The sequence below is a fragment of the Teleopsis dalmanni genome, chromosome 1, assembly GCF_002237135.1.
Source record: "Teleopsis dalmanni isolate 2A chromosome 1, ASM223713v2, whole genome shotgun sequence".
In the NCBI taxonomy this organism is placed as follows: domain Eukaryota; kingdom Metazoa; phylum Arthropoda; class Insecta; order Diptera; family Diopsidae; genus Teleopsis; species Teleopsis dalmanni.
This window is the reverse complement of record NC_051846.1, coordinates 85,530,055-85,554,574: the sequence shown is the minus strand read 5'-3', so window position 1 is coordinate 85,554,574 and position 24,520 is coordinate 85,530,055. Positions and strand designations below refer to the sequence as shown.

The window sequence follows — 24,520 nt, the reverse complement described above, 5'->3', positions numbered from 1 at the left end:
TTATAGATTTTTTTGCTCTACCAATACATCTTAATGCTGAATAGTAATGTCTCCTAATAACAACTTTTGCAGAGATAAACGATATAACAACAAGAAAGTTCCTTTAATTAAATATATAAAAAAGTTTTTAGGGCCCCTTTTCCTACCGATTTGATGGAGGTATCATTCTGTAAAGTTAGCGATTTATCCGAGTTTAGAGACTATTAGGTTACTTCAGTTTCACTTGAATTAGTTACCAGAGCGATCCTATGGAGAATCTGTCTGGTCTGCGTATAAACAATGTTAACTCTTAGTATCACAACGTGCTATTATTTGAAATACAAATAGATAGAAACAAGAATCGAAACATTAATAAATAAATAGTTGGTTAAGACACTTAAGATTTGTGAGTCAGGTGTTGAAACTACTCATTCCTACATTCTTACTGATGAAGCAACAACCGCAGATATTAAATTATGGAAGATGAATTGAACTGAATACACCGTAAGATAGCCTGATAAATACTAGTATATTCCAAATGAAGTTTTAATGCAGAAAGTTCTCAAAAATGACACGGTGTATATATAGTGATACCCTGGAGCGATACCCTACTATTTGAACTATAATGCAAGAAGAAGAGAGAAGAAAATGAAATTTTTAGATATGCATTTAATGAACATTTATTCAGCGGATAAATAAATTTACGGCTTCTGATGTAAATAACAATATTATTATTAAAACATAACATTTTACACAACATTTTGTACCAGATGACATAGGAAGAATAATGGAATGTTACTGCATTCCTATTAAATTCTTTAAATTTTGGGCAACAGAAGCATCTCAACAGCGGTATTTCATGTGGGTAATTAACCTTTAACAACACAGGATGAGTACAATGAGTACCACCTTAGTAATGTCTATGATCGCGTTTTATTTTTGTATATATAATCAATAAAAATAAGTGTAATTGAACATTGATTAAAATATTTTAACCTATCAATGGATGTAAAAGGTAAATGTATTAAGAGTCAGATAAGATTCAATATAAGATCTAATATAAAGCTGTATCTTTTACACCGATGTCTGTATATTGTCATACTTTCACGACAAGAAATTTATTTTGAATAAAAAAAGGTGAAAACATCGTTTAAAAAAAAAATATTAGTACTGAGATATGAAAATGCCTTGTGTATTATTTTAATTTTGCATAACATCCATACATACTGAGTATTATTTCGGTAAGGCATGAGCACTATATAAGTGTATTTTTTCGATTTAGGAGAGCAGACCTTAACATCAGATTTAATTCTTGCAATTTTTTTTTTATAAAGTTAGTATTAGAAAAAGTTCGAATACTTTTACCATAAAGTTAATATCTCTATTCAAATTTTTTTTCCAAAATTTTCGAAAATTTTCCTCACAGTACCCAAACTTGTCCATGATGATTCGCGGATTTCACAAGTACGCTCAATTCATTAATTTGTACAAGTACTGAATGGCGCTTGACTTTAATTTATCAATAAAACATACAATTTTATTTATGGTTCAACGATTCCTCAAAAACAGAATAATTTCGACAGTAACCATTCAGAAACTGCAGAATTTTGTGAAGAGAAGAAATTGCTCTGCCGCAACAGGTAGCAAATTTTGAATAACAGGCTGCAGTGGCTTCGGGCTGCAGTCACGATGGGTTAATTCAAACGTTGGCTCTTTCTTAAATAAAAATCAAAACAAAAATAAGTCAGAACATAAATCTCTTTTTCATTGAAGTCAAGTATCCGGTGTATTTCATATTAATATCTTGTGGGAGCTCCAACAATAGCAGAAACGTCGAAAAGCACTCGCAGCCAATAACAGGTAGTTATGAGTTTTTTGTGCCGGTTTTTACTTCGTGATGATATTGACCAAGGATCAACCTCAACGTTGTGAGAAACTCTTTCGATTTTGCGAGCTAATTTGTTTCAACTTCGTGAATGTAAAAAATCGTATCTTTTTTGATTTGAATTAATAATAAAATTTCTCTGTTTTTGTAGATAGTTTCACTTTTTCGTTAAGCTTTTGAAAAATTGTTCTTTTATTTTTAGAATGTTTATATCCGATTATTTATTCATATGATAATATAAAGTTGTATTGAGGCAACTTTAGGTATGTGCCAAAAACAACTTTATTACTGTCAATTATATTTCAATGCTTAAGTGCAATAAGAAATGACACTAAAATAATATTGCAGAAAAAACTTTAACATTATTTTAAAGAAATTCTGGCGATATCAATTTTAGTTATGTGTTTGAATACAACTTCCTCTGAGTTGGATTGTAAAGCAATCTTAAACTCTGCTGTTCTTTGGATTACAACAATCGGTACAACAATGTAACTCTGCATTCAATAAAAACATGAATGATATTGTTCTACTTAAGTTATCAGTAGCAGAATAACAAGAGTTGCTGGCACCTCGACGGCTTAAAATTTTACATCTGGTATGGTGTCAGAATAAGAAGCACTTGCTACCAGTTATATTCAAACCTATATCCAAGGATTTCAGTCAAATTGTACGACAGGTATCCTTTACCTCGAGAGTATTCTGGTCCTATCTCCCGAGAATAGAGAAGGATAAAATATAGCATATAGCATTTCTTTTATAGTATTTTTTGCAGAATTCTCTTCATTCATAGTTACCAGGGATGAGATAAAGTAAGTGTTTTTGCAGGATGACCCAATTTGACTGCAACTTTCCATAACTCTCTGAACTTCTTGTGGTATACCCAAGTTTATATAATGTTTTTATTTATTAAACTCGACCACTTTGTTTATCTACGAGTTCTTTAAAATCTTATGAAGGAAGACGATATTCGGCAATTGGGCTTGGGAACATTCTCCAGTACTTATTTTAGCTTTATCGTGCTCAGTTTATTGTATGAAACATCTTTAAAATGTTATTCTTTTTTAAACTTCAGGGGTTTTTTTTGAGTATCTAATGTATTATTGTGGGTCTTGATATATTGAGCTGATCAGCAGTTTGTGTTTCATTATAAATTGGAATCTGTTTACATCGAACCTTATGTATCCAATATACTTCGTCAAACGTCAGTTAAAGTTGCATTTCTTTTAGGTTACTCATTATATTAGCTGGGTTTAAATTAAGTTAATATTGTTAGAAATACGGTTAAACTGTACATTATTTCGAAAATTATATTTGCTATTACCAAACAAACTTAAAATCTAAATAATTTTACTCTGCTAAAATAGGAGATCATCTAAAAAATAAACTATCATATACATACACGTGTATTTGGTAATCTACAATTATTCTCAAAGGAAAGTGAATTAAGTCTCATCGATTAGAAGACAAGTCGTACACTTTTTAATTTTAATCCATACAAAAAATTAATATAATTTCAACTTTATAATATTTTTATTTCAAGAAAAATATTTTCTTCATCGTTGTTCCATTTCGTCCTTCCTATCAAAAAAAAAAATTTGCACTTTTATTTGTAAAGAAAGCCTCTCCAGTTCGTAGGAAATTTTTGCAGTATTTCCTCATGCACAAAGTACATTCCAAGGAAAACTTAATTTTCTTTATTAAAGTTGCATAAATTTCAGATATAAAAATTTAATTTCCGAATCCATATGCTGCCTGCGCCAATAAATTTTAAACAATTCCGCTAGCGAACTTATTTCTTTGTCACTGAAAATTGAAATCAAGAATTTTAATATGAATAATTTCGCTCGAACGGAATTCAACGTAAATCAGACTCCTGCTGGAGCGTTGAGTGGGTAGCGCGAGGAAGGCGACCGCTTCGTTGCACTTGGAACAGCAACATTTGTTTGTGGTGGGCATATGAAGACCTTACGCAGGCAACATGCCCTCATTATCACCATTACGATTACATCATCATCATCATCAGCATCATGAACAGTACAATCAACATCATTATTATCATTAGCATCATCGTCAACGGCGTCATCATCTTCACCGTTGTTGCATGTCGCCAACGTGTGCCGCCGATATTTGCCCTCTTTTAAGTCTACTGCGACTGTGGAACGCGATGCTCCACTTGAGCTCATATTCACAATGTTGACATTTTTCAATTTTTTGTGAATTTCTTCCTTTTTTTCTGGCAATGGTGAGGATTCGAGTTGTAAAACCAAAGGAATTTATTTGGTGCTTCACATATTTTTTCTTCCATTTCTGCTGAACTGCTTTACCCTTTTTGTGAATTCTTTGCTCTCTGCTGACTGTTCGGTGTTGGGTGTTCGGTGTTGTTTTCAGAGCCACCAGTGTTCCTCAACATGTGTTGCACACGGGGCGGTGCTGATATAAAAAATTAATTCATCTTCTTTCACTTTTGTTCTGCTTCAATAAAATTGCGAAATTATTTTATTTCCTATATTTTTAAAGGCAAAAACTCTTGAAATTTATATAAATATTTTTGTTAAATATCCATAAGGGCACATTTACTATATATCCTAAGATTGATTTATTTAAAGAAATCTTGATATATGGAAATAGTACAAATTAAATTATAATGAGTGGCAAATGATATTAATTCTATTTATATGTCTTTAGTTTTACATCAGAAGATCGATAGGAATAAAATTCTTTTAAAAAATAGTGAAATTTAACCAATCGAGAAAACGAGCAATTAATTTAACCATTTTACCATTGTAAAAGCAGAAGAAAAGTAATTTAAATATATATACCATAAGTATATATATTTAGGTTTATTTACGTATCAACAAAACTAATTTATAAGCTACGATGATGACATAAAGCAGTTCTAAGCAACATTAAGACAACAGTTCTAAATTAAGAGAATAATTTTCTCTTAAACAATTGCTAACAGCTAGAACAAACAGCTAGATTAAAAGCATATCTAGATTTTAGAAACTTCCAACTTTGGAATAAAGAACAGCCGCATCTGAAGATATTCTATAGTTTAAAGTGCAACTTCGAACTATCTTATCTATTTACATTAAACGATTGTCAGAAAATAAGTCCAGTACCTACATTCCAATTTTATAAACGTAAATAAGATCTGAGAACTAACATGAACGAAGACTTTCCTTTTGTGTTACCCCTTAGGGGATGTTGAACGGCTCTTTAGCATCTTTGACGAGTGGCTCCGGGACTTAGACTTGGCCGTTCTTGGAATCCTTAATCGTTATCCGTCGATTCCTTATCTTCTTTCATAACCACATCGGCCAATATTGCAACGGAGCTCACATCAGTAAGGTCAAATGCAAACGTGAATTTATAGCACTCCACACAGATGCCGTATCTTCTTCGAGACCTAGGTTGACTCCCAATAAAGTTCGCGAAAGGTCTCCACCTGTTATCTCACAGGAAAAATGTCATCTCTCCCGTGTAGATAAAACTATCCTAGCTCAATTGAGAACAGTTGTTACACATAAACACGTCGATTCCTAATGTGTGCCCAAATTGCAGCTCTAACCACCATGACGTCGCCTATTTGTTCTCTTGTCCCTCTGCACATATTACTCTTATTCCAATTGACCTTTGGACTCATCTCCTTGAAGTAGCTAGGTTTCTACGGCTGGACACAGATTGATTTCAATTATATCCTCCCTTCCATTTTCCCTTCCCCATCCCATTATCTTTTAACTCTAACTTCACCCATCCACTTCTCCTACTCATATATTCGTCTTCTAATACAAGAAGACTACAACTACAACAACAAGATTAAGATTTTCATTTTAGATTACTTTAATTTATCCGGATTAGCCTTGAAGATTCTTTTCAGGGAAGACACAGGATGATATCTCATAGATCATGAACTAACATAAAGTAATTTACTGATAAACTTAGTTCACTCGTACATATTCTCTATACATAAAAGTTTCCACTGCAAAGAATTGTAGTAAATCGGTGATGTGGTGTTCAATGTAGTGAAATATTGATACTGGTATTAAAAATTCCTTTACTTAACCTATATATTTTACATTTACATATTTTTTTGCAATATAATAAAATTTTGATTAGAAAACAATATTTGCAAATTACATTAGTAAAGAAAATTGTTGACATCATTTTCCAGGATAATGAAATTGTTTCCAAAAGTGCATAGTTTTGTTGACCCCAAAATCTGTTTAGTGAAAGCTTTTGTTTGAAAATCCTGCATCCATGCTTCAATTTCAAGATTGAAAGGAGAGCAAGATGAACTATTTTTTGTTCTTTTTTGTTTTTTTTTTGTTTTTATTGTTTCTCGATTTGTTGTTTTTTGCTTTTGTGTTTTGGCACAAGTATAAAAAGCATAAAGTCGATTGTGATGAATTGTTTCCATTGTTCGAAGCGTTATCGATGATTCGAGTGATAAAGTGAGAAAAATGAAAAAGCAATAGTGCATCTATGGCAATACATTTGCATAATGGAACTGTTACAAAGCAACAAATGAATGAATAATAGCAGAGACAAAATGCATTTTAACGCTCATTCGATGTAGATTGATGAAATCGTTTAGCTTAAAAAATAGAAGCAGCAGGAATTGGGACAGAGTTTCAGTTTCCACTATACAGTGATTTCCCTCCCAAAAAAAAACCAGATGTAACATGGTTAGGAGTCCAAAATTTTTCTTATTTTAAAATGTGTATTCATGAGCTTTACAAGGTAATCAGTCTTGGTCAATCGAAATTGTATTAATTTAATTTAAAGAAAAATTTCATTAAGAAACTATTCTTGAGCAATTCGTTTTGCATTTGAAGGAATATTTTAAGAGTTAATTAAATAATAAAAGTCACTTTAAGAAATACTGAGAATCATTTCAGATTTTAAAATTGATATTTTTCTATATATCCCAGCATATATGTAATCTTTACTACAAATTTGGTAATGCTATAACAACGTGACAAGTTTGTACTCGACAAAATACACGACCACTCTTTGTAGAGTTTGAACCTTTTTTCGGTTATGCGCTGAATTCGACATTCCAATCGAGCTCAATCGAGTCAACAACAGAAATATTAGTTAGTTTCTATATCTGAACAGATCTCAACTATAATTAATAATTGATTTTTTAACTGTAAATATTCCATGTTTTAAAGATGACAGTAAGAGAAGTTGATAGTTGTAGATTTGTGAGATACTCAGTACCAAGCTAGTTCATCTCATCGGTTCATACCATGTGATTGTCAGATTTTAAACTAAGGGATATTATCATCAATAGATTTGATCTGTCCGGGTTAATTTAGAATTAATTCTTCAGGGATATGTTGAATGTATTATGAATATTTATTAAAATAAGCTTTAGCATGAGAATACCTAACATTTATAATATCACAAAATCTTTAAACGAACTATGAGGTAACAACACGACTACAAAATAGATATAATTTATTTTAGATGGGGCAACCTTCGGACAAAGAATCATTTGACGTTGAGTTACAAAATATTCAAAGAAAATTATTGATCTATCAAATTAAAAATAAAACTCTTGTTACTGTATTTGGCTAGCTTAACCGATAATAGTTTTATAAGGGCAATATTAATAATATCTGAAAACCCTACTTCCTCAATTGTAAGATTCTCTCTTTTGAGTGTTTATATTTAAATAAACATAGCCTGCAACCTGATTTAGTTATATTAGAAATTTATTTGCCTTCTTCAAATTATATATGTAAATACTCCTCATCATTTTTATGTCTTTGGTTCCCTAATATGGTTATTTGGATCCAAACAGATTTAGGAAAACCTGTTTGTTTGTTTTATTCATCTCTAAATCAACTCTTATTAAGCATGATGGGAGCAGATTTTCTAATCTTATTAAGTATGATGCGGTTAGATGTTCTATTCTTATCATATTTTCTGTACTCTCGTCTAGATGTTATGTATCAGTTGAGCATAACAATATAAATCACGTATTTTCGAGCTCCTTGAATTATCGTTCGGGTGTTTTATGGTGCAAAATGTTTTATCAGAATTGATGGACTATTTTATTTTATGGACTTTGTGATAACTGATTTTATTATATAAAGTTAATAGTTTATTGTTACACATTATGAAAATGGATAAACCACGTAATGACATAATGTTAATTCATATATATAACATAAGAGGTATGATATGTATAGTAGATTTCAATTACAATAGCAATTGTCTCCACACAGTTGGGGAGATGCAAGCGGAATTGTTACGTGTTTAAAGTCTATTCCGAGAATCGACTTAAGCAGCCTTACAAAAAACGTTGACATAAATTTTTTTATTAGGAGGGAAGGATTTTGGTGTATTAGAAGGGTTCGAATAAAAATAAAAAGACAACAACAAAAATTTTATTTAATTTATTGAAGTTTGTCTGACCATACAACGCTGTTTTGATTTTGAAGATTAAAACAAGATTTAAATAAAAACGATTAGAGATAAAAAACATAAACAATTTAACCTCATTTTTTTCTAATTTATATTAAGATACGAGGGCGGTTTGATAAGTCAGTGACTTTTTGAATTTCAAGCGCAGTAACTCCAAATGCACCCGTGCTGCCGTTAACTGTAATCTACCAGTGGGCAACTTTGAGCAAGCTACATCGTTCAGTTGGTGTTTGATAACCGTTCAAAGCAGACAACCTTGTGAATTTTTACGAAAAGGGAAAAAAGTGAATTTCATCCAGCATGTTCTTCAGATTTAGCTGTTTCCAAGCCTAAAGAAATGGTTGGGCGGTAAGAGATTTGAGTCGAATGAAGAAGTCATTACCGAAACGAACGCGTATTTTGAGGGCTTTAAGAAAACCTATTATTTGGAGGGAATAAGAAAATTAGAAAAACGCTGGACTAAATGTATCGAGCTAAAAGGTGATTATGTAGAAAAATAAAATATTTATTTGCCCAAAAAACCGCCCTCGTGTTATTAATAGTATTCAACACAAACCTTTATTCAAAAGTATGTGCTTATCATTAGAAATTATATATGCAATATATTTTTCTCAATTAAATTCATTTATGTACATATTTGATGTAGATATATACTAGTTTTGCCGAAAAAGTCGTTAAAATATTATCAAATGTTATAGTATGTTGTTGCAATATTTAGTTAATAAAATCCAGACAAAAGCTCCAGACAAGGGCAAAAATGAGGAGGAAAGTACAAATATATTGGATATTAAATTTATTGTTTTATTTTGGTTTGCTTCTGCTATTTTGGCGTCTTAAGTTTTGACTTTAAATAACCCATATGCATTTGACAGGAGAGACGTCAAATACCACAGATTTTATTAATGATCCTTTTACGATTTGCGTGGTATCGCGTCATAATTCATTTCGCACATAAAGCATCTTTCAGATGCGAATACAAATATTTTGCGGCACCGAGCGCAGGCGGCATGAATGAACTGAAGTGCAAGTCCTACGCTGCAGCCGTTTTGGTGGGGGTACAAATATGTTTCGAATAAATTTATGCAGAATGCAGTTTTATATTTTCATTATGTGTTGTTTCTCGGCTTATTAAAAATTCTTTTTCAATTTCCTGTGTTTCATATACAATTTAACTGTATTCACGCTCACCTTCTTAGGACGGGATTTGCAGGGTTGCCTCCGAAGTTCTGCCGAAACCGAAACTGAAAACGGACAAATGTACAATAATAACCCGCGTATAAGACAATAAAAATCTGAAGACATACAAAAGCATTTCTTTTTCGAAGCAAATAAATTTTAAGGCAAAGATTAAATTTTTGACATAAGGTTTTAGCGTTGCTGTCGGTGCGCTTAAAAAGCAATTAATTTCATTTGCTTTCGATCTCTCGAAGGAGCTGTCAAGTCTCGGTCTAAGCTTGGATTTCTTAGAACCAAAATACGCGAACGAGCGCGTCGAATTGTTAAGCAAGATTTTTATTAATTTCGTTTTAATAAAAAAAAACCTAAATATCTGCTTTTTGTTTTTGTAAATATTTTTATTATGCAAAACACAGTTGCGCGAAATAACAAAAACCTATGGAGGAACGTTTACGATCATTTATTTATATTTTATGGACATGAGAGTTAATTTATTTTGTATAGGCAATTAATTTCTATGAGCTAAACATTTTTAGCTTTATGAAGAAAAAATAAAAATAAATTTCTGCTATAGATTATGAATCATCAGTACTAATATAGAAATTACGGCCAGAGGATGCCAAGTTCATAAACCAGTAGAGCTCCTTCTCTACTAAACAGTTTCATATTATTATAACTATTAATAACGATCGGAAAAAGGTTTGCTGGGTAGTAAATGGTCATATTAGTGCTTTGTGTTGAACCACTTTTTACAATAAACACAAAAGATCGGTTATTTTTATTATGATCCTAATGAATTAATAGGAAGAAATTAATTATCTATAAAAATTTACGACAGATAACCTACAAGCATTAGTAGCTATAATTGCTTTTTTGACCAAGGACGATTGCACTAAATTTGGTAAGATAAATCAAGAATTTTGTTTATATTTTTAAGTTTCTGAAACGTCTTATGAATAGTTGACTTATTTCTAATATTAAAATATTTTTAAAAATTTTTGCAAATTTTGTATTAAAATATTATCACCCATTCAAAAAGTTTATATACATTTGCGCATTGACGAATTTTGTACTAGGAACACCTAAAAGAACGAATAAATAAAAGCTTTAGAGTAAGACAAGATTGTTTACTCTCTCCAACGCTAGATTAATACAAGATTGTTTACTCTCTCCAACGCTTTTTAATTTTGTACTTGATATTCTCTTAAACCGAGCTCTGGAAAATTAGGGTGGTATTACATGGAATGTTCGTGGCTTCTTGAACGATCTTGTCTATGATAATATTTGCATTCTTGCGCACGATAACACAATATTTATTGATGATGGCATCTAAAATGGGTATCATATCAATATCTTCAAAACCAAATCCATGCACAAGAGTACAAGTATCAATTCATAAAGAATACTAAGTTCAAAAGCCCAGAAAAGATATTTTAATTTCTATCTAGCATGTATTATTTCGAACTCTGCAAAAATATCAAGAATAGGATTTCCAAATAGCAACAAAAATTTGGGAAACTTCAAAATATCTGCAACATTCCACCTTTATAATAAGTAACAAATAAGTTGTCAATCGTTGCACTAAAGATACGATGGTCAGAAACTATGTCTAACAATAATCTGTGGCCAATACTTAGCCGCACTTTCTTCAAAGCTACAATAATGAAGAAGAACTTGATTTCGATTGACTACATGCTAATAAAATGCACACGTGATATCACAAGTCAAGATATTGAGTGGAATCGTTAGGATCCCGTGGAAGAGTACGTCAGGATGTCGCATTACAAACGTAGAGCGAATTGAAAATAGCGAAATGAATTGGAATGAAATTGAAAGAATGTCGTCGAAGAGAAATACATTTAAGAATTTAGTACAGCCCCATATTTTACTATCGAGGTAAAGAAAAAGGTATATCTATATTTGAAACTACTTGAGAATGCAAAATCACTTTGGAGTTATTATTTACAACTTAATGAATACACTAATATTCCTGCCGCCATAAGTGATATTTATTTTTTAATGGTATTGCTTATTTTTATTATAAGTACCGGAAGAAGTAAAAGAGTAGGTAAGCGTATCAATATTGTTTTTTAAAATAAGACTTAATATAATCGCCTAATGAGTGCTTTGCAGATATTTTTAAGTACCCTTCAAGTGTAGAACGATTTGTTAAAATTTTTAAAAATTAACATAAATTAAAGCTGGAAAAATGTGCAATAAAATTTGTTTATGAGGTTGTTAAATATGTTAAATAAAATGCAGAACGAAATTAATTCAGCTTCATTAAACACTTCGGTGTAATCATGTTTTTAATTCCAGCGCGTCTACGCTGCACTGCATCGCGCTGGGAGGAGTGCGTATCTTGAGCTGAAATCGCCGTTTTCGCATTGCAATCGCAACTATAAACATGAAATTTATAACTCGTAAATGCAATATAAATTATCGCAATGTAAGGAAACGTCTGCATGTGGGGTGCCAAAGTGCAGCGGTGCACAGTGCACACAGCACATTGCACACACGTCCCAACAACGGCCAAACGTGAGTGCGGAGCTGTAACATTGCCATTTGCTGGTAATTTATTTGCATTTATTTTATTTGTTTAACGCTTAAAAGTAGACAACATTTGAAGGATTTGGAAGCTTCTATTTTGTTTTTTATGTGGCACATTGGCTGCAGTTCGTCTGTTTTTTGGTCGGTAGATGTTGGCTGTTGGTTGTTTTGTTGTTTGCTTGTTTTCATTACCGGCATTGCACTGATTAATTGCATTTGAAGGGGTTAAAGACATGAATGAGTATTCTTGAATTCTGGCAAATGCTTTACATCCCACTCTGGTTGCGCACCGCAGTCTATTAAATTTGTACTTAATGCACCCTTGTGTTGGCCCTTTTAGCCATACAATTTAAAAGCACTTATGCGTCATATAAAGAACCCCATGTGATATTTCGCTATCTAGAACACCTTTGATGTTCCTTTGAGTGAAATTTGGCTTCTGTCTTTTTGTCAGTCTCCCTATGCGATGATTAAATGCCAGTGATGCAGTGACTCTTAGAGATGGACAAGTGGACAAGCGTTATGCACGACAGGAAACATTTGAAATGTAAACGACAAGTTGCCATTTGCTTCCCAAAAACGATTAGTCTAAGTAAAAAGGGCGTGTTTGATGAGTGCAGCAATTTTGAAAGGTGAAGAGCTTATGAAACACAGTACAGAGTTGTATATTAATTAAAGAGAAATAAATTTATTAGTTCTTAAATATGACTATTTTAAAAAATTGCATTAGTAAAATTTAATATATTAGTTATTGATAATGACAATAAGAATAGTGACGTGAATGTTTATAGCTATGGTTTACATATTTCTTCTAAAAATCATCCTCTATTGTATTCAGAAAGGATAATTATTCAGAAAACACCAGTTTTCATCAACGCAAGTGAAGAACATTGGCTAAGTGAACTGACATGTGAGTAGGCTATTAAAATCAATAATTCTATTATGATTAAGACTTCAAAAATCACTGATAATGGCCATTTAATGACATTCAAAATTGCAGTTTATTTAGCATAAAGATATACAAGATTATAGAACATAAACCGGTACCCCTAAGGACATATAAGGGGAAGCACACATATATATATAGTACTATTTATTTCAATTTACAATTTCTTAGTGGTGATCCAACGCTGAAAAATGTCCAGCCGAGTTAATTTCAACGAAGTATTTCACAATGTACAAAGTCTAATACATATAAAAATATATATTAATATAAAAATTTGTTCCAAATATTCGTCTCAACTATGTCTTATATAAGTTCACATTTGAAACCATGAAAATGAATTACAGGGTTATGTTTTACTACATATGTTATACTCGTCATCTTTATCATTCGGATGGTGCATCATATCAGCATTTACTTTATTCTTGATTTGGTATTTGGTCTTCTCCTGCATAATCTTGTCTATAATGCTTCTTGAATTTAAGATGTTATTAGATAGTTTCAGGAAGTGATTTATTAGTTTACATTCAATGCCGTCATTTTATTATTATTGTAGATGGCTGTCCATACAATGGGAATTGAAAGATCATTGGTGCAGGCCGTCATTCTATTATTACTATAGATTTGCTGTAAGTAAATTGCAACCTAAAGGTTTATTTGTGCAGACCGTCATTCTATATATTTCTATATATATCATTCTATAATTACTTTATTTGATTTGATTTTATTATATACTACTCAATTCATTTAACTATTCTTTTAGATCAGTAGAGGATAATCCATTTTAAAGCCAATAATCGACATTAATAATGCACTTTTAATTATTAATTGTAATATCATCTATTATATTATATATATAATATAATCTTTATATCTATATATATATATATCCATTATCTACTATATAATTTTATTTCTTCTTGAATTATAAAATATATTTAAACATTGTTTTTCTCAAATATTTTGTTTCAGTCCGTAAACTTTTAGATATCTGCTATACTCTATTCATCCATATCACTTCTTCACTTCTCTCGTTCTGAGTTCCATCGATGATTGCTTCCTACTTAATTCATTACATTCAATCATTCATTTACACTTTTAGTTTGCGAATATCAAACATTATATCGATATCAGTAGGTTCGCCCAGTTCTGCAAAACTGCTCTATTAATTGCAGTCACCTTTTTTGTATTTACTTTGTCCTATTTTTAAAATGATTTAAATTATTTATATTAAATTACATCGTCAGAGTTCCAAAAGAGAAACTAAAACTGCTCAACATTTTTGAGACTCACTGCAGATTCACTGGGAAAGTGAGTCTGCATTTCCTGTTTGTTCTGATGCGCTGCGCCGTTTCGCTTTGAAATTCAATTAAACTAATAAATTTTCCATTATCCTTATCGATGCATCTCTTTGTAAATTTAAATGCGACTAAAGTAAACATTAGTATGCACCGAAACAACAACAATTTGCATAAATTAAAACTTGAATTCGTCCCTTTTAGTAGACAAATTGAAAAATCCTTGTACGCAAAAGCTGCAAAATCAGTAGGAAAAAACTTTTGAAAAATCAAATAAAAGGATATGCGTACATGTGTTTATGACTGCACCGGCAAGCATGTGTGTGTGTGTGTGTGTGGTACGTGCATTTCACCAGTTCAGCATATTGGAGTGTTGGCTTGTGCAGTTGTGTAGCGTGAGTGTCCATTTAAATTTTACATTTTAAAGCAAAAAACTTGAATGCTATGGAAATTTGCATATCCTGGCAGTAGCAGCAACTAAAACAGCATTAAAACAAATACATACATGTGATTCGCATATACACACATGCAGCAAAATGCAAAAAAAAAACAAAAATACATACACATATACATACATATATAGATATAGATATATATCTGCTGCAATGAAAGTTACAATTTTAGTAATGAGAGGACACCAAAAATAAATACACTGCAGAGACTTGCTCCATCTCCAGTATGTCCTGGTGATTTCTTTGTCAACGTTTTGCTTTTCATGTTTCTGTTTTCGTTGCATGTGTCAATGTTGTTGTTGTTGTTGTTGTTGCTGTTGTAGTTGTAGCTGCTGTGGCAGCAATGCAAACACGTAAATTAATCTGACAAGTGATACTTCTGGCCCGGAGCCTCTTACTTGAACACACGTCAAAATGTGTGCGAACAGCGACAGCGTCCATGCTGCAGTAGTCCTTTGACTCCACCACATACACACACTTTTACACACTGGCTTTCATATGCTAACGCTTACTCGGATATATACAAAAAGCGCATAAAGCCATATAGAAAAAAGATGAAGTGACTCAGAACTAGTAGCCTGGTTAATGCTGTTGTTGTTATTGTTCTTGTAGTTGTTTTTGTTGAATTATTGGTGACTTTTGTTTCGTGTGAGCGTTCAGTCCAGTTCAGTTCAGTTCAGTTCCACACAACAGGAGAATAATTTTGCTAGCAGCACTTCGGGTGCCACAGTGACACTCTTCCAATTTACACACCCCACCAATGTGACTATTCTATTCGCCTCTACTGCTTATCCATTGCTGCTGACCTTTCCTTGCTAGTTGAACGCATACTGGTTGGTGACGTTGTCAGCTCGCCTGCTACGAGTATTTATGTAGTCCAACGTTGGGTCGGTCAATGTTGCCACTAGTCATATGCTCCGGTCAGTTTGATGCAAAACTCTGAAAGGTTGAAGCAATTTTACGTACAGTTATGTAGGAAAATTTATTTCTTGAGTTTGGCTTTGTTTATTGGTTTTCATGTTATATAGTCTTGAGGAATACTCGGGATATGCAAAATGAACTTGAGTCACTGACACTACAATGCACGCAACGTCAATGGAGGCAAAAGTAATAACAACAATATCAACAAGAATAACAGCAGTTCCGGTAGTCCAACACTAACAACAACAACAATAACAATACGATACGATACAATTCAAAAGGAAATAAATTACAGACTTTGTAAAATTAACTTAAGCCAAGTGAACGTTGCATAAAGTGAGAATTCAAGGAAAATTAAAAAAAAGCATTTTACATACGAAAACGCAGAGGAACTCATATCAGAGAAAGTTAAAAAAGAGTTGCATTTAAAAATTTTAGTTTTTTCAAAAAAATTCTAAAATAAAGGAAAGAAGAGTTAAGCCGTGATTAAGCATTTCAAAAACGATTGCATCAGACTTACAGTCAATAAAATTTGAAGTTCATTCTTCAATCACTTCATACATGTGAGGTCCTAAGGGACCTCAAGATTGATCTGATCAAAAAATACATAAAGGATAGAGCCATAAAATTATTTGCTAATATTGGCAGACTTACCAACGCCGCGTTATCGAATCTCAGATTGTTTTAAACCATCTGTGTTTTATAATGATTTGTCGCTTCCATGGTTCTGATTTGTTAGCACACTTGTAGCGAAATACATAAGTCAAATATATCTCTCATCCAATACATTAAATATTATACATTATATTATGCTTCGCCATTTTATAATATGTATCATATAACAATCACCGAATGTGTTAAAATTTAAAAATGTTACTACAAAAATGATGACAATATTTCCCATCAAATTTTTTCAGTTATGTGGCTCACTTTTTAATGGTTAGATATGTTATCTAACCAACTTATCCTGTTTTGGCTTCACTTTCTAGAAACTACCAGTTGTCTAATTTCACATATTGGTGTTGTGAATTGTCTACCAAGAGTATCTGTTTAGAATTTTTTATGAGATTACTCAAATGATCTTGTTTATGGGGACAATTTTTAAACTGTCATCGTTTTGGAAATAAATAACCATCAAGTTGTGCCCGAGCTAATATTAGCTTGGGAGATAAAAGTTAACGAAAATCCTTCCAAAAGAATTTTGTAGTATAAGATGTCTTACGGGAAAATTTGAAAGATGTAGTGTCGGCAAAGCTGTCGACTCTACTATCCAGAAACTACAAGGTGCTCAAAGTCAGGCTCTCCGAACACACTTCAAAGTGCAATGGTACATCCGCGCGAATGACATGCTCAGAGAACTTAGAATAGATCTGCTCAAAAAATAAATAAGCAACAGAGCCATGAAGTTATATGCGAAAACCGACAGGCTGCCTTACTTAGCACTATCAAATCTCAGAATAATCACTAACCGCACGGGACGGTACGCAAATCTTAGAACAGTCATTGAATAATCACGAAGATTATGAGGACTACAAAAATTAGTCAGTGAGATGGGTGGGACTCTGCAGAAACACCGCAGCTATCAAAGAGTAAAAGTGTCCAGATGCACTAACTCAGAAAAGGCTCAACATTATTACTTCGAAAGTACAAAATCTATAAATTTTTTTTAAAAGTATATATGTATATGAGTATAGTATTAAAGTATTAAAAGTATATGAGTATATTGTAAGAACTTTGTATGAGCTTAATTCATGTTAGGTTTATTCATACCCCGAATTCTTAATAATAGCTTTTTTTATTGCTATTTTCATGCCATGACTTTATCAATCAAATTTATAGAACGTTAGGAAATATTCATTAAGTATAAGTATTGGTATATATAATATGTACTTAGACAAAGAGTATAATGGTTAAGAAATATTCAATGAATATATCATCGTTTATATTCTAAATTTTATATGTAAACCTATATTTTGTAGGTATAAGTAGCCTACCTATTTTCTGCTATTCCGAATGTCTGCCGAGATAAGTAAATCCATTAGCAATAATTTAAATATTTTTATATGCTCTTAAATAAATAAATAAAAATAATAAAATATATAAATATAAAATATATTTGTCTAGAAATGATATATCGAATGATATTAAAAAATTCTATTTATTGCTTAAATTTTTTTATTTTTGTTTTATTATAATTAATATATTTTCTCAAACTATTTGAACAATTTAATAAATCTCTGCCATTGAAATGAAATATTTATTTATATAATAAAATTAAATTTAAACTGTATTTAATTGGCTCATTTATTATAAAATATCTTTTTTTGCTTAAATTCCCATACTAAATTTAAATAAATAAGTGGAGACAACAAATAAAAAATATTTTAACCAAATCAGGCGGTTAATCAATTATTTAAATCTTGAAGAGATACCGGCAAACTAGTTTTTATGTGTTTATCTGAAATGAATCATTAACTCATTTTTTCTTCGAATTCATTCATTGCAATAAAATTAACAATAACGAAACGATTTCATATTTGAACGCAAATTGAATTAAAATCCACTTTTGCCAAACGGTCGATGGCAGCTATTGAGGGCGTTGGTGTGCAGCACTGAAATTGGCGCATTTTTCATACGCTAATCATTCCTCTTATGCGGTACACTGCATGGCAAATGCCGTCATTGTTGTCTCGGCAGTGTTGATAATAGACAACAGCAATAAACATCTTAACATCACATTAAGTGCTCGTAACAGACATCTGTTGATCATTTCTATGTTATATTTATTCTGTTATGTTAATAGCGCTAGTTATGTTATACTTACGTATTCTTTCGCTTATACGAGTATTATGTGATGACTAAATTTAGTTAGAATATATATTTTAATTATTGTGGGGTAGAGAGAGATTCCGAAAAGTAGTGAACTACAACAACAAAAATTATTTTTATGTTATTCTAATTTATTGAATTTTTAGCTGACCATACAGCTGTTTCGAGTATTGCCAAATACACATCATCACTGGTCTTGGAATTATTTCTTATATATTTCATTAACATTTATATTTTAGTAATTGGAAAAAAAAACAATTTATTTGTAATTCGTTAGTTTAGTTGTAATTTGTCTGAAATAATTTTCATATAAAATCCTACTATTTCCTACCGGTACGGTTCCAGCCATCTGTTGATTTTTATTAAGTGTTTAGTGTCACTGGCGAAAAAAGAACTAAATTAAATCTAGTGTCGCCCCTCTTTAGTAAAGTTTGAGTGGCTGTATGGTTTTCTTCGATTGCATCTGTTAAAGAAATTATAAATCCAATTGTAGGTCGAGAGTGAAGTGTTAGATTATCTTCTTAAGAGATCTATAATATTTATATTTTACCAATAATTAAACGGCTTGGTATATTAAATACATTAAGATTTTGCACTACTATTTTCGATAATATATTAGGGAAAATCGAATGTTTAGTAAATTTCTTTATTGTATACAGTAGTCAATGGACCTAACTGTAGCATTATTATTGAGGTTATTTAAAAATTGTTGCCTATGAAATATGATTTAAAAACATATAACAATTTTTAATAATTATTTAGGTACACTTTTGACTGCGACCCCTTGCCAAATATAATGGAATATCATATAAAAATATTGTTACTCTTCCATAACGTTAACAATAGTGTTCTTGAGGAATCTAAGACGTCTAATCATATTATGCGGCGTTTGAGACATTACAAAGGGGAGTGGAAAGCTATTTAACAGCTCGACGAAAAAGAGAATTTTGGTATTCCGACAGGGTGAACAATTGGTGATTTTAATAGATTAAAGTCTTACACTGACTTGACATTCTATTGCTTTATACCTCTTTAAAAAAAAATTAAGTAAAGAAAAAAAAATAAAATATGATATTGATGGTTGTTACAAAATACACTGACATGACAACTTAGAGATATTTAATATGTGTTCCAGCTGGTTCTAGCTTGATCGTTTAATTACTACCCATTATGACGTTAATTTGTGGATTTAAAACGGTTTTCTTGTCTAATTGAGGAATATTTGATCTTCTCTCCACCACAACTAACTAACTAACTAAGACAGAGTTTTTGAGTATTTTCTATTCTTGAAATATTGGTCTCTCTGTTCTCCATATGTATTGATTGGTTGGCAATATATCTTAAGCTGGAATAATAATTAAGGTTTTTACTCTTTATGACAAGAAATCTATTTCTAATGGAAAATGGGTTAAACTCTGAGAATTTTTAAATTCAAAGTAAAATTTCGTAATACTCACTGGTCCAAGAAAATTTTGTTAACATCATTTTAGCTAGTTATTAGATCTAGCAGAGCAGTATTGTTTTCTATTATCAGAGAATGAAATACTCGTAGTTAAAGCTTCAACTCTCGAATTCTATTGGTTATCTGAGTGATGATATCAAAGTGGAGATAGTTAACTCATGTTTCCATATTTTGTTTATTATAAAGTATTCATTTACATTTTCTAAACTACATTTCTGTTTTTATGTCATCTTTCGATTGACAGTTTTCACGTTTTTAGTTGTAAAGTATCAAAGTGCACATAAAACAAACAAGTTGTGAAATATTTTCATGTCACAAAGTCACTATTCTTCGAGAAGGGAAACAAGCCTTCGAACAAATCTAAAGATCCCAAACAGATTTTCGTGCTCTTAGGTATTTTATCTTTTTTTGAGCTCGTAAAATTCTTTTATGGCAAATATCTTAAGCATTTCAACTGTCAGTTTATGTGTTAAATAAAATTTATGAACTCCTGCAAATTAACCGTTTTTATGTTTCTGAATACTTAATTCCTGTGCCAACTTCGTTCCCGCTTCACACTTAATTTTATTTTTAATTTCGCGAAATTTATGAGAATTTTGATAAATTGATTTTTGTCGCAACGAAGTTTCAGTAAATTTCATTCCGACACTTGAAAGTGCAGTTCTAAGAAACTTCCAAACCTTACAAATTTGTTACTCTGTTTCAGAAATAAAGTTATTAAATCTTTAAAATATAAGCAAAGTCAAATAATATTTGGTGATTAAAATCTGTGAAGTGCTTGGAAGTGAAGCGAATTTTCCGCATACGAAAATCACGTCGAGAATTTGATGACAAATTAATTGAAATTCATTACGAAAATTCGCAATTGAAGAAAATGAATCAGACGTAATTCTTGGAAATTATACACAAATAAACTGTATGTGCCGGAGAAAGTCCGATCCAAACCGCATAGCCGCGCATGTAGAAAATCGCAATACAAATTATTTTTGTAGAAGAAACAATAACGAAGCCACCGCGATTGTTTCACTTGTTGTGTCGGTGCGGGCCATGCGGACAATGAGGTTTAGAGCGGCATCCGTCAATCGAGCAGGGAGCAGTCAGTGCCGAGCGCCACATGAATGTCAATTCATTGTTAAAAATATTGTGACTACGTGATGTTTTAATCAATTGATTCGATATTTACAAATTGGCATCTGCACCGCCAGTCAAACGGAGAAAAAACCGAAAAATATGAAACAAAGTCGCAAGTAAACTTCGTCCGAGCGCCGCAGAAAATCTGTGGAACTCAGCGCGAATTATGGAAATATTTTTAATTGATTAACAGTGCTTTCTTCTTAATTGGTTAATGACTTTCAATGCGTAATTTTATTATTTTTATTAAGCAGACATATTCTGATTTAAATAACGGTGTGTGAATGAATGAATAATAGTTGGATTGGATGCAGTGAGGGAATATATAGTTCAGTCTTAGATGAGTTCTGATGTCTCACTGACATAGCTTAATCAATTTGTAATCACACATTTATAAATAAAATCAATTCTTTTAAATCAAACTTTCAAAGGAATTATTTTCAGTTTTCAAACAAATTTTTTCCCAAGAGAACAGAAATGAAGTTCCAGTTCCTTAACATATTTGGATAAAAATAAAAGTCAATCTGGTTTTGAAGAGTAACACTATTCTCTAAATTTGACATCTTCGATTGTCATTTGTAGTAACAAAAAATAAAGCGGTGTTTTTGTAGTATATTTTATTTCGAAATTTGTAGTAAGTCTTTGAAGGAGAATGTAATATGACTTAAGAAATATATTGAGTTGTCTTGCAATTTAATAGCGAAAGATTACTGAAGAATACAAGTGACATTGTAAGTGTATTGAAAATGTGTTTAAAAGTATGTATAAATATGGAAAGGTCATTATAGATGTACCATCTTAGGTCCAAAGCTATAGAGAAGTCAGACCAATGTACGTTTTCGGAATATCAGGAACAAAGAATGACAGGATATTATACAGAAAGAACAATACAAGCGCTTGCGGTAGTATTGAATATAGTTGCCACAATTAAACTACTTGAATATTGTTCGTTGGTTTGCTACAATAAAGTGTTTGTGGGGAGATTTATAAAAAAGAAATTAATCAAATAAAATTAGTAATTCTATATATTATATAAATAAATTGAGTAAGATTGTGATCCCGATTTGAAACCTTCTGTTGCTGAGAATCTTGAGCATTTGGTTAATCGTTTGGAAAAGCTTGTTGAGAGGTTGGAACGTTCTGTGTCAACACGTGAATTGGAAATAGCAAATCAGACATTTGACTCAGTATTGGAGAAAAAACGAGAAAGTTTTGATTTGGAAACAGCGGATTTGCCACCAGCTCCAGTGGAGTCATTGTCACAGCAATTAACACCTCTCGCCGAAAACCTTAATCAGCGCATTGAACGTATTGAAACTACACTAAACAAAATCAACGATATCCACAGCAATAGCATTAGCGGCGCTAGTCTCACACACAACAGTGAATTACATAGAAAAGGTAGTCTCGAAAATATACCTACTGTACTCTACGACTATCAAACATCTAACGCTTTAGAACAAGAAGAAGTACCACTACCAGCACCACCCAGTATGAGTGTATTAGGTTTTCAGGATATTATAAATGGCCCATTGAGCCAATATTTGGCACTTTCAGCTAGAATTGGTGGCGATGTAGCCAAACACGCCGAATTGGTAAAATTGGCTTTTGACGCCCAGTTGCAGTATGTCACCATCGCTTCGCAGTGTGCTAAGCCCAGTCAAGACAAACAAATGGATTTGTTAAAACCAACTTCAGTGCAAATTAGTGCTATACAAGATTATCGAGAAAAGAATCGCCCTTCACCGTACTTCAATCATTTGTCTGCTATAAGTGAAAGTATTCCTGCTTTGGGTTGGGTTTGTGTAGCTCCAACTCCTGGACCTCATGTGAAAGAAATGAATGACGCTGCTCAATTCTTTACGAATCGTGTGCTCAAAGAGTGGAAGGAAAAAGATGTCTCACATGTTGAATGGGCACGTGCATGGATACAAACATTGACTGAACTGCAAGCTTACATTAAACAATATCATACAACTGGTCTTGTTTGGTCCGGTAAAGGTAGTGTACCAGCAGGTGGTGCCGCACCACCACCGCCACCGATGGGTGCTTGTCCTCCTCCACCACCGCCACCAGTATTTGATTTAGCGGCCATGTCGCTTGATGGTGGCGATGAACGCAGTGCGTTATTTGCACAAATTAATCAAGGAGAGGGTATCACTAAAAATATGAAAAAGGTGACCGCTGATATGCAAACGCACAAGAATCCGACATTGCGTACTGGACCAGCACCATTTAAGACACCTACACAATTTGGTTCCATAGCTGGAGCTGCACCTGCATCAAATGCTGTAAAGGAACCTGTATTTACTCGTGATGGCAAGAAATGGATTATTGAACATCAAAATAAAAACACCGGCTTATTGGTAGAAAATGCTGAAATGAACAATGTTGTTTACATGTTCAAATGTGTAGGTTCCACTCTTACTGTCAAGGGCAAAGTGAACAACATTGTTATGGATTCATGCAAGAAATGCTCTCTGCTTTTTGATTCAGTAGTGGCATCAATTGAATTCGTTAATTGTCAGAGCGTACAAATGCAGACTTTGGGCTTCGTACCCACAATTTCAATTGATAAAACTGATGGTTGCCAAATGTATTTGAGTAAAGATTCACTAGGTGTGGAAATTGTAAACTCAAAATCTTCTGAGATGAACGTTATGCTTCCTGACGCCAATGGAGACTATACTGAGTTGGCATTGCCTGAACAGTTTAAGACAACTATTACAGGAAAAACTCTTAAGACTGTTTGTGTTGATAGTCTTGGTTAAACTCTTCTAACTTTATACAGAATGAAAGATCAAGCAAAAGTATATATATAAAAGTTGAAATATTTCAAAAATTATTCAGAAAATCAATTACAAAAATTTTTTTTCAATAAATGAAAATTTTTATAATTTATTAAATATTATAAATTGTTCATGTTCGATGATTTAAAGATTATATTTACAAAAATTGAATAAGAACTTCTTTAAACTTAATAAATTCGTCATTGTTTGAAAAATTTGAAATATTTTTAAATAAAAAAGATAATCGATAACATACATTCGTGGAAGCATTGGCAGCAAAATATATTAGTAAAAATCGGTATTGCGTTTAGAGAAAAGTTCGTAGCAGAAAGTCGACAAAGCTTAACTCGTGTTTTACACAGGCAACTTAATTATGACCTAGGCAACAACAGTTACTTCGCAGATCGCTTTAGCGCAGAAGCAATTGGATATATTTTCAAAACTCGAGGAGAACTGTTAAAGCTCAACAGCGCTCCCTATATGAACTCGTCAGACCCGAGATGCACGCTGTGCAATACTGGAGAAAAGGAAGATGTAATACATTTTCTTAGTAAATGTCCAATTTTAATTTACGGGTAAATTATTTTGGAAAACAAACGTTAGATATTAACGAATTAATGAGGCTGCTAAATGGTGAAAACTGGCATATGTTATCGATCTATGTGAA

The 24,520-nt window shown here is 32.1% G+C and overlaps 1 protein-coding gene across 1 annotated transcript; it reads left to right on the top strand.

Annotated features, from left to right (window-relative positions):
- The first annotated feature begins 22,469 nt into the window (after positions 1 to 22,469).
- On the top strand, positions 22,470 to 23,913 carry LOC119668666 (adenylyl cyclase-associated protein 1-like). The gene has a single exon (XM_038078250.1). The coding sequence runs from the start codon at positions 22,558 to 22,560 to the stop codon at positions 23,833 to 23,835; it is 1,278 nt and encodes a 425-aa protein (XP_037934178.1). The 5' UTR covers positions 22,470 to 22,557; the 3' UTR covers positions 23,836 to 23,913.
- The last annotated feature ends 607 nt before the right edge of the window (positions 23,914 to 24,520 follow it).

What these genes read in the sequence shown, in the direction of transcription:
- LOC119668666 (XM_038078250.1), top strand. Translation starts at nt 22,558, where the DNA reads ATGAGTGTATTAGGTTTTCAGGATATTATAAATGGCCCATTGAGCCAA.